This window comes from Dreissena polymorpha, chromosome 1 (assembly GCF_020536995.1).
Source record: "Dreissena polymorpha isolate Duluth1 chromosome 1, UMN_Dpol_1.0, whole genome shotgun sequence".
Lineage (NCBI taxonomy): Eukaryota > Metazoa > Mollusca > Bivalvia > Myida > Dreissenidae > Dreissena > Dreissena polymorpha.
The window spans coordinates 160,133,224-160,144,901 of NC_068355.1; the positions used below are offsets into that span (position 1 = coordinate 160,133,224).

The following is an 11,678-nucleotide window of genomic DNA, read 5'->3' on the forward strand; positions in this document are numbered from 1 at the left end:
GTGTATCTCATGAAGCTGCACATTTTGATTGGTGAAAGGTCAAGGTCATCCTTCAAGGTCAGAGGTCAAATATATGTGGCCAAAATCGCTCATTTTATGAATACTTTTGCAATATTGAAGATAGCAACTTGATATTTGGCATGCATGTGTATCTCATGGAGCTGCACATTTTGAGTGGTGAAAGGTCAAGGTCATCCTTCAAGGTCAGAGGTCAAATATATGTGACCGAAATCGCTTATTTTATGAATACTTATGCAATATTGAAGATAGCAACTTGATATTTGGCATGCATGTGTATCTCATGGAGCTGCACATTTTGAGTGGTGAAAGGTCAAGGTCATTCTTCACAAGGTCAAGGTCATCCTACAAGGTCAAACGTCATATAGGGGGACATTGTGTTTCACAAACACATCTTGTTACAATGATGGTTGTTGTTGTTTTGGTAAAAGCTCACCAAGAATAGTTGCCCTGTCTGTTGGTCTGTTTGCGCCAACTTTAACATTTTGCAATAACTTTTGCTATATTGAAGATAGCAACTTGATATTTGGCATGCATGTGTATCTCATGAAGCTGCACATTTTGAGTGGTGAAAGGTCAAGGTCATCCTTCAAGGTCAGAGGTCAAATATATGTGGCCAAAATCGCTCATTTTATGAATACTTTTGCAATATTGAAGATAGCAACTTGATATTTGGCATGCATGTGTATCTCATGGAGCTGCACATTTTGAGTGGTGAAAGGTCAAGGTCATCCTTCAAGGTCAGAGGTCAAATATATGTGACCGAAATCGCTTATTTTATGAATACTTATGCAATATTGAAGATAGCAACTTGATATTTGGCATGCATGTGTATCTCATGGAGCTGCACATTTTGAGTGGTGAAAGGTCAAGGTCATTCTTCACAAGGTCAAGGTCATCCTACATGGTCAAACGTCATAGAGGGGGACATTGTGTTTCACAAACACATCTTGTTACAATGATGGTTGTTGTTGTTTCGGTAAAAGCTCACCAAGAATAGTTGGTCCATTATGTTTATTTCTCTGTTTGCCTGTTTTTGTATGTGCAATGTTTGACAGTTGGATTTATGGAACTGTACGTGTATATTGAAAAAGAGTTAGTTTATCCATGCAACAGCAGTATGTGACAATTATGAGCAAAGCTTCATAAGAAAACTAATAAAATCTTGCTTTTAAGAGACATATTTTGATAAATATTCAGTATGAAGCTGTTATTGAATCGCAGCGATACTTGTAGGTCATAGTTTTTTGTCAGATAATGCACCGCAAGAAGTTAATATGTGCGGTATGAAATCACTAGAGCTTCGTACACAAGATTTCAACACCTTCGTACACAAGATTTCAACACTACTCATCCAATCTTTAGACCGTGGGTTAAAGCCTTAAAGATAATGGTTTTGTCATTTCCTATCATCCTGTGTTAAAAAATATTGCTTGTTTTGTTCATTTGTTGTCTTCACTCGCCCTCATTATTGCATGTTTCAGGTATCTACGAGATATTTGTCGGTCACAAGAACTTTCACTTTGGCAAACAGCCGGAGCCTCTGCCTGGCACTAAAACGGTAAGAGTGAACCATGCAGGATTAACACTGGAATGGCTGTTGTGGGCATATCTCATGATTGCTCAGGTCATAGGGCCTTGTGATTATGCTCCATTTTAGAATGTATTTGAATTTTTGTGCCTGCCAAGTTGTGCCATGCTGATTACAGATTTATTGAACTACTAGTATGTAGCTAACACATTACCCAAAATAACTATGAAAAAAAGGAATTCAACAGGTTAACCCCACTGATTATCCGATTTGCCGGTACATTTTCTAGGTCAACCTTAACCTGAAGCTTTTTTAAAATATATTTTTTTAATAAATCATAAAAATTTCATTTCTAAATATACTGCCCATTATAGCAGTAATAAAGCAATCAACTAGGACCTTTGCTGTTACACACAGGGATCAGGTTTTGATTTGTAACTTGCAAAATTTTTACTTGGCACTGGTAGGGACTAGAGGCTATTATTAGAGACAAAATCAGCGTGTTTCTTTAACTCACGATTAGAGGCTATTTACTGAGCATTTAGTTTGCTATTTGATGTTTTGTTAACTTATTTAAATTTTATATCTGTGAGGTATGTCAATAAACTGGTTACAATAATTGGATAACAAGTTAATGTTTAAGTGACATCCCTTATAAAAAAATAAGGCGACAAAAAAATACAACAATGACTGCTTAATAATAAGTATATTATTAGAAAAGTTTTCTGAAACAATTTTAAATGAGTATTTCTACAATAATTGACAAAAGTATACAAAGTATGTTAACTTGTCAATAATGAATTAGTCCAGTTATAAATATGAATGATTCTGTGTTGCCAGGCTGTGTACGTAATGCCCTCCTCCAGCGCTCGATGCAGCCAGTTGCCAAGGGCGGTCGACAAGGTGCCGTTCTATGAGGCACTCAAAAAGTTCCGTGATCACCTGACTGGCAAACTTCCCAATCTCCAGGAGTCGGAGATAACCTTTCCGGATCTGGCTCTGAAAACTGCGGTGAAAAAGGAACCAAAGGTTGAGAATCTCGAGGATTATCCCGGGGAACTTGATTCTATGTCTCAGTTCTCACATCAAGGGTCTATGGACTCTGCAGATCAGTTCTTGTCCGGCTTTGAACAGCAGTTGTCTCAGTTCAGTTCAGGGTCGTATCAGGTCATTCCTCACACTTCGGGTATGCCCAGTATGGGGTCTAGTCAGTCCACCTACCCACAGCAGAATGACTTTTCTCATAATCATCAGCATCAAAATCATCATTACCTTCAGCAGCATCAGCAGCAATCGCAGAAGCAGACCAGTTACAGTCCGGCCATATCTAGTCAGTCTTTCAGGGAACCAGTCTATTCCTCTGAACAGGAAATGAGAAATGGAAATCTGCCGAGTCATGATGGCGGACAGATTCGTGTAAAACAAGAAGCAGTTGAGAGAGATGCAGATATGCAATCATATAGCAATAATCATAATCATTCTAAGACAATTTCATTGGGTCAAATAGAGGTGTACAGCCAAGCAAATACAACACATTCAGATTCTCATATGAACAACTTTCTCAATGGTCTGTATGGAATGGTGAATCAGGTGGCTGGCAGTCAGAGCAGCCAGTCAAAGTACGGACTTGTAACACATTCAAGTATCACTCAGGGTGGACCAGTCCAGTTTAATGATGCTCTGAGGGACATCGTTCGCGAAGGCAGCACAGAAGATGATTTTGATCTTGGACCAGGTTTGTCCTCATCATCATCGTCAAACAACTTTGGTAAAAATTCTGCTGAAGGAAGTCCTCAGGGTGTGAAAGAAACCAAGTCTTCCAAGGGTAAAGCTTCCAAGACCTCTAAACCGAGGAAAAGAAAATCGAAGGCGAATGAAAGTTTTGATGATGAGGAGCCAGTAAATTCTCCACCAGTCCAGCAGAATGTCTTGCCACCTCCGTTATCACAGTCTTCTACCTCGCCATCATTGCACCAGATGACCTCATCTAATACTCTGCCATCATTCCCACCTTACTCGAGTCAAATACCGTACATGACCAATCCCATGATGGCATACGCAAACGCTTCTTATATGTCACAAATGTCTGCAATGCAAAGCATGTACATGCCTCACTCTGGTTTTCAAAGTTCTATTAATAGTAACAACCAGGGGTATCCCCAGATGTTGACCAATGGCTATCAACCATTTATGGGAATGGCAGGATATCCCAGTTTTGGAATCAATGGGGGAGGATATGGGGGAATTCATGGTCAAGATGGGACAGGAATTCCTTCAGTGCCCACAATAAAACAAGAAAAGCCAGATTATTGAAGCTGGACGGCTTAATGAGATCTTATTATTTTATAGAGCAGAACTACACTGCATAACAGACAATATTTAAAATCTTTGTGAAATCACGTACATCAACATATCTATTATTTACCAGTATATTGATTATATGAATTAACTAATAATAACGCTGCAGTAATTAAATGAGTAAATTTGATGTGCTTATGACAAAAAAATCTTAATTTTTATTTGGTGGTTTTGGAATTGCCTGTCTTTCAATCCTGTAGATGAAATACTTGAATTAATTTTTTTCTTGAACTACACATTCCGAAATAATCAGGGATTTTTCTTGATGTTTATGGCAAAGACTGTCAAACGATGTATAGATTTGGTCTATGAATATGGAGACATTTGTGTGTTATGGTTTCTGTAGCATATGGCTACAATTGTGTGTTATGGTTTCTCTAGCCTTTATAGGTTTTGATATTACTATTGGAAATGTTTTAGGTAACAAGTAATTTTAGAGACATTTTGTTAGAGTATTTTCAATATTTAAAAAAATATTTACACATTTGTATTCATAATTGTACTTAAATTATTCGTTTTCTGATTTATGTATATTAAATTATTCGATATGTTTGCATTTTTGGCAAACCATATATCTTTGTTAGTAATATTGTTTGGCTAATTACATATCTCATAATCTTTTGTTAGTGATACTGTTTTTGCTTTCACTTGCTTTCTGTTGTAAACTTTTATTATTTTGTAGTTAGTTGTTTTGCATTTCATGCTATATGCCATAAGTTTTAGATAACATTTTCGTTCATGCCTTAAGCTTCCATATAATACCTGATTACATTGTGCTTTTTCAGATTATTCATAAGGTGTTGCAATTGATAAATTATAAACATTAAAAAGTTGAGCCTTAGATTTAAGAATAGGCTAAAAATACTAAAATATTATGATTGCCCTTTTATCACAATTTAAAAATGCTGATGTTGCAGTATTAATGTTTATGATTTAAAATGGCTAAACTGATCCAAACAAACAAGTCCGAGTGATCAATACACAATGAAACATGCTGAAGTTGCAGTATTAATGTTTATGATTTAAAATGGCTAAACTGATCCAAACAAACAAGTCCAAGTGATCAAAACAAACAAGTTGTAGCATTTGTCTTTGTCTTGTAGTGTTTTTTTTATTCAGACTTCAGTTTATAATGACACCAAAATCATGGTCAATATAAGCCTGATATTAGACAGTGTAATCATCAAACTGGGGCTGGTGAGCCTGGTATGGTGGTCACTGTAGAGGAAAGGGGGTACTTTCAGTACTTAAAATCTCAAGAGCTGGAAATGGCACTATTGTTCAAAATTTGTCCCAACCTTCATGGGTCTAGGAATGGAAATTATGTATGAATGTTGGTTCACACTTCAGGTCCTCACATAATGCAGTCAATGACCTCATAAACTTACGTAATTTACCAACAGTTGTATGGTACCATAAGTTCATTTGCCTGAAAATGTTTTTTATTGCATAAATGCTTGGCCTTTCGCAAGATGTTGTTGAAATGCTTAATATTATTGTTTGTTATGTGTTTCCTTTTTGTCTTTTAATGATTAGCTTTTAATGAACCTGAAGTTTACAAAACAACATCTGAATATTTTTTCAGCTGGCATACTGTATAATTTTAATATTAATATTATCAACAAATATTTTTATTTGTTACAATGTTTTTTTCTACTATTTCTTTATAGTTTTAGTTTTTAACATAACATTTTACAATGTATTTAGATGTTTTTATGTATTATGACATGTTCAATGTGAATGTTCATACAAAATGTGTTCATGGAATGTGCATGGCCTGTCAGTGGACATTGCTTTTATTTAACCATATCCCCCATGAGAAGCAAAGTGAAAATGGCTTTTACAACCAGCATAAAACCAGAACAGCCTGCGGGTAACTCGCTGTCTGTTTAGGTTTTATTCTGTTTACTTCTCATCAGTATCTAATGGTTGGAAATGAAGCCTTTAAAACTTGAATCTAGTAAGAAAGGTCTTTAATTAAATGTAACTTTCTAAGGGACTACAAATTGGTGAAAATACGTATCTAAGTGGTCTAGCAATAGACAGGTGTGTTCATTTGAAAATAGTCATGTGCAATTCCACAGATTCATTTGATTTGTACAATCTTTATTTTAATGGCATTTCTACAATGTTGATTCTAAATTATTTCTGTACTAGAGCATTACTGATGTGTAATAGATCTTTCCCCCATATTTGCTGTTGTGATTGCACATATTTGCAAATGAGATGTCTCACAAATAATGCCAAGATATTCTTTGTGTTCACATATTTTACACTGACATTTGACACTGATGTGAATCTGTCTGTAAATGAAATATAATGTACTATAGTAGTATCATTTTGTAATTGAGTCATTTTTACTACAAAAATAAACATTTTTCTTTATGGTCATATTGGTATCAGTGTTCTTGGTCCAGCTGACTGCATGTTTCACATGACGAGCTGGGAGCCGTTTCATTTATGGCTGCAGCTTAATTGCACGTTCTACAAATTGCAACAACTCAAGGGCAATTATAAAGTTTGCATGTGTAAGTTTTATGAAACATAAGGGTCTTAAATTTGAATTTCCATGTAATAAATACAGGGATGCAACCAAAGATGAAACAGCTTCCAGTATTTTTAACTTAATTTGATTTTTAAGTTGATGCTATACATGACTCAATGAAACGAGTGACAAATATGGTTACTTATAAGCCGCGACAATCGAAAATGGGTATTGTGCAATATGCAGCCAGCATAGCTACCATGTCCACTGATGAGACCAGTCACCATTGAACCTTGGGTGGGTTGATCCTGACCAGACTGCGCCACTGCCATAAGACCCATTTTCGCATGATGCGGATCATATTAAATACATGTATATCAATTTACATGTTCACTTTAGTTGAACAAAAAAGTCAGGTGACCATACAAAACTTTGATCCCAAAAGCCAATGTCAGTTGTTGTTAAATGGATTTAGTTGTGTGTTCTTCTTTAGTGATGTACTTGAAATTAAGACATCAAATATTTCAACTTATGAATCATATACATCACAGTTACATGCCACAAACATTATCATATTTTTATCTAACGTTATCATGTTCTCTGATAAATGTTTTGTTAGTTCTACATTGAAAAACATTCCTGGGCCATTTCCCGTATAAATCTCAAGTCGCAGATAACGTAAACCATGGGTATTTTAAATAAATAGAAAATGAATAGGTACGCACATGATATTGTATAAATATGAAGACCGCAATGTAATAAAAGCGCAGTACAATACTTATTATTTTGAAACTTGATTAAATAGTTTTTGTTTGCGTGTAAGCTTGTGATTCCTCTACAGTTAATCTAGAAAAAAAAATACCGAAAGTATCTGTTTTTAATTGCTGGCAGGCTTAAATTTTCGTTGCATCGAGAACCCATAATATGACTATGCCGTTGGAATGTTCATCCATTCCCAAACATGGACTTTTTCATAGTTCCCATATGTTAAGCGGTGTTGATTGTCGTGTCTTTTCACTTTTCCTTCCCCGGTATGAAAGTCAATTCGAACCCATCTTTAAACAAATATTTGTTGGTAAATTTTAATTGTACGTAAAAGCAAATAAATACTGTTCTAATATTTTCATCACGTACCACACCATGAAAAAAATGTATGTCTCTTCGAGAAGTTTCGGGTCCACATAAATGCAACCGTGTACGAAATGTTAAACGTCAGCGTATGGAGTCTTTAGTCGAAAGCTCGAACCTTTTATACAGAAATATACTTAAACACGCGTTGCGTTAGAATTGTGATTTTAATTATGTTTCTAATGGCCGAACACAAAACCCGCCTTTACCCAAGGCCTAGTAAAGCACGGTCGGAAAATTGATTTATAACTTGGAAACACATGTTTTAATACGTGTATAAACATTCTAATGTAGGATCAATTAAAGTCGACACAAAAAAGTTTGTGAAGACATGTCAAAGAAATTATGAGACCCGAACGCTTGACTGACTTACGGTTGGCATAAAATTAAGCGTGCCGATCGTCAGCGGAAAGCATCTTTAACTTTCGGTATGGGTTTCATTTATACGATGTAAAAGCTATTTGAACAACAACTTCGGGACAGATTGTTATCTGAAAGAATGTTTAATGTTGTTATTTTCATAAGTAACGCAACTTAAGAAATGTCCATGTTGCAAATTACATCGGGACTCGGATACACGTGCACTGAATGCACAATGCTTTCAGATAATTTGCACTAATTAAAACCAAGAACAGCTATTTTGACTCATGCACTCAAACTCAAAATGTATTATAAAATCATGTTTGAACATTTTATTGACCAAACATTACCGCGACTTGTTTGTTGATACTGGCCATTTAAACTCGTTCTCAACGCACGGACATGTACCTTACAACGAACAGCATAATTACAATGCATACATTATTGTCTTGCGTAGTAATTACATGATCTTAAAGAAGCCCGATCCCCTGTGCTAAAAATCCACTAAAAATAAGTTAATATGTAAAGATATTATTGTTTAGACACGTTCAAATAATCTTTATCTAATTACATGCTGGAACTTAAACGGAATGATAAATGTAGCGACAGTTTGTGGTTGAGAGTAAATGTTATTTGTTATGCGGTTACTATTTTTTGCAATAAAATGGAATACACGAACAAAATGCAAAACAGTTAACGTTTTTCGCAAATTTTTCAAATCCCTAAATAGCAGGATATCCATGTAACTTGCAGCTCGCGTTGGATAGTTCACCACCCTGACAAGTTAGTGAAGCGTGTTGCACACATGTAGAAAATCGGATCATGCAGGACATGTACATTGTTGTCATACTGTAGTAGTGAGCGACCTACTCATCTGAAATGGAGGGTGCAAATGTTACAAAGCATCCCTACCTACCTAGAGATCTTAAACTTCCGCATTACAAACCGAACATTAATAGCTTAGGACATATATTAGGCGTTTTCTTCGGTTTTGTGGCGGTTCTACAAGTAGTTCTTTGGATAATAACGCGAGGAAAATCAATCGGTGTTAGAGTTAAAATATGCTGGTTCGTTACGTCCGGTCTTATCCACCTGATTCTGGAGGGGTATTACAGCCTTTACAACTCGACACTGGCGGGCGAGGACACATACTTAGCTCAGATGTGTAAGTGAAATACACATGTATTGTGCAGATGTTAACTGTCAATATTATATGTGTATATACATGTATGCCATAAATGCGCTAAATAACTTCAATGCGTATTTATTGTATTACTTTTACGAAATACATACAGTAACCAAATGACCAGACCATTCAGTTTAAACGTTATTTCCTGTTCTGTTAATGGCAAATTCTGCATCGAACACTAGCATACCTAGCCTTCTAAGTTCTAGTCATCCTACTATACACGTTTTTCGTGCGTGATCGACACTAGGCTCCAGCGCCGACTCCGACCATGTCCTCATATCACTCTCTTGACATACTGTAGTCTTTGACTCTATTTTCAGGGAAAGAGTATGGAAACGGTGACAGCCGATATGTACAGTAAGTCGTGATCGTCATGATCAACCCGAGGAATATTATCTTATACTAGTATTTTACCGTCAACTTACAAAATCAAAAACTTAATAATGTTGGTTGAACACGATTTAAGAATCGGGGTGTCCCGACATATTTATCTGTTAACAAATGATTTGAAAAATTTGAAGCAGTAAAAAAATGCATCAAAGCGAAAGTTTTGTTATTTCTTAATTGCAAACGATTTACAAAAGAATGGTCATTAACACAATTTTTATATAAAAACTGTATCAGGCTTTAGCAAATTCCTCGGGCAAAATACATTTTATGTATACAGTGTACTTCGAGATAAACCATTCCAAAATGCCGCGATTTATAGGTTAAATGATTTTAAATTATTACACGGAAAATACATCGCGATAAGAAATGCTTTACCGGTACGTCATTTTCAGTGATGACACGTGCATGGTCGCCATGGAATCCATAACGGCGTGGGTGGACGGTCCTTTGTGTCTGTTAACGGCAGCCTCGTTTTACTTTCCCGCCATGTACGGCTTCCGGCACGTGTTTCAACTGGCGGTGTCGATTTGCCAGCTCTACGGGGACACCCTCTACTTCTCCACCGAGTGGCTTGAAGGCTTCAAACATAGCGAAATGTGGCACCCACTCCATTTCTGGTTCTACTTCTTCTTCCTTAACATCATTTGGATAATCGTACCATCGATTAATATATTGGACGCCGCACGAAACCTCTGGCGTGCGCAATATAAAGCCGACGATGGCTTAGAGGTCAAAAGTCGGAAGATTGTTAGCAAGAAACGACGTTGATATTATGCGCATTATGCTATGCAAAAGAATACATGTACTTGTGCCATTTGTTTCATATACCAAAACTCTAAGCATGAGTGTTGCATTTATTTTGTGTGCATATTATTTTTGTGTAAGTTTAATGTGTATGCGTGTGTGTACTTTTCATTTCATCGAATCGTCAGTTAATGATATGTAATTGTGTCATTTTCGTGTTTTTGTTTAAATACATGTGAAACATTTACACAATAAAAATAATGAAACTCCTGGACATTCGAGTCGTAGACAACAAATAAACGGTGCGTTGAGATCCGCTGATTAGGTAATTTCGAAGCGTTATTTTGAATTTGTATGTTTATTGATTTTGTTGACTCAAATGGTAGTGACATGAAATATCACGACTTCATTGCTTCATATGTTCATTACAATCTTGTTATGATGAACGTTTTAAAGACATGAACAGCATAAGCATCATCACTAACTAACGCAATCTGCACCCCCTATCAACAATTTGAGCCAAGTTTAATGAAAATGGTGCATGTATATGATTTATGATGTATTAAGTATCCACTACATGGATCCTATATACATACGTTTTTGAAATTCAAATGTGACCTTGACCATTTACAAGCGTGACTGATTTATGTTCTTACACATCATCACAATAACCTATAGATTAAAGGCAAGTTTCGTGAAGATACTTTAAATGAGATGTGGAGCGGACAACGGTGAAACGGAGTCTTGAATGCTGGTGTTTAACCTCAAAATTTGTCCTTAACTTTGAGCAGGCATTCGAGTCACGGACATATTACGGGATACTTACGGACCGACACAGGGTGTCCATGTAACCCCACGCACTTCGCGGCTTGGCATTAACACGTGTACTAGATCAAGTTTCCATATTTCCATGCAAAAATAATTTTCTTAATTTACATTATATTCATACAAACGACCAAAGTTATGAATTCCTGGTGTTACACTGCCGATAATAAAGTCGACACTAATGAATGTCCTCTAGAAATGTGTATCAACTTCAACATATCATAACTGCAATAAAGTTGTATTTTTATGATGATTAAAATGTCCCTCGTGGAAAAATATCCATAATGTGTCTCAGAATTTCTTAATTTTACTTAATAAGAGAGGCGTCGAAATGTATGCCCAGTACGTTAAAGTTTTTATATAATCTATGCTAAGAATTTAGGTATGCTAATGAAACGTCACATGTCCTCAATGTAACAGAAAGATCGGTGGGTCACGGTAAGTGTGGCTCAAGTATTTTCTAGTACATCATAAGTTTACTGTGCAAGTAGTTTTATTAAGAATTAAGGCAAGGAAATTGAACAGTAACAAACACGAGCGCTTAACCCTTCTATAACTCTTTTTTTTATGGCAGCTAATTGTGTTGCCTAATGCAGTGGAGTCCGAGGATTGGAATACTTTAAGGAAACCACTTCTGTACACTTTATTGA

At 36.0% G+C, this 11,678-nt stretch overlaps 2 protein-coding genes across 2 annotated transcripts in view; both read left to right on the forward strand.

Annotated features, from left to right (window-relative positions):
- Nucleotides 1–7,207, forward strand: part of LOC127858248 (rho GTPase-activating protein gacF-like) — a 72,250-nt gene extending 65,043 nt beyond the window's left edge. Inside the window, exons 7-8 of the mRNA XM_052395240.1 lie at nt 1,503–1,579; nt 2,390–7,207. Of these exons, the coding sequence (XP_052251200.1) occupies nt 1,503–1,579; nt 2,390–3,862 (1,550 nt within the window). The 3' untranslated portion in view covers nt 3,863–7,207. The remainder of the gene's footprint in view (nt 1–1,502; nt 1,580–2,389) is intronic.
- A 1,485-nt stretch (nt 7,208–8,692) lies between these two features.
- Nucleotides 8,693–10,472, forward strand: LOC127867532 (3-beta-hydroxysteroid-Delta(8),Delta(7)-isomerase-like). Its single transcript, XM_052408784.1, has 3 exons — nt 8,693–9,045; nt 9,390–9,426; nt 9,852–10,472. The coding sequence occupies exons 1-3, from the start codon at nt 8,760–8,762 to the stop codon at nt 10,225–10,227; spliced, it is 699 nt and encodes a 232-aa protein (XP_052264744.1). The 5' UTR covers nt 8,693–8,759; the 3' UTR covers nt 10,228–10,472.
- Nucleotides 10,473–11,678: the final 1,206 nt, after the last annotated feature.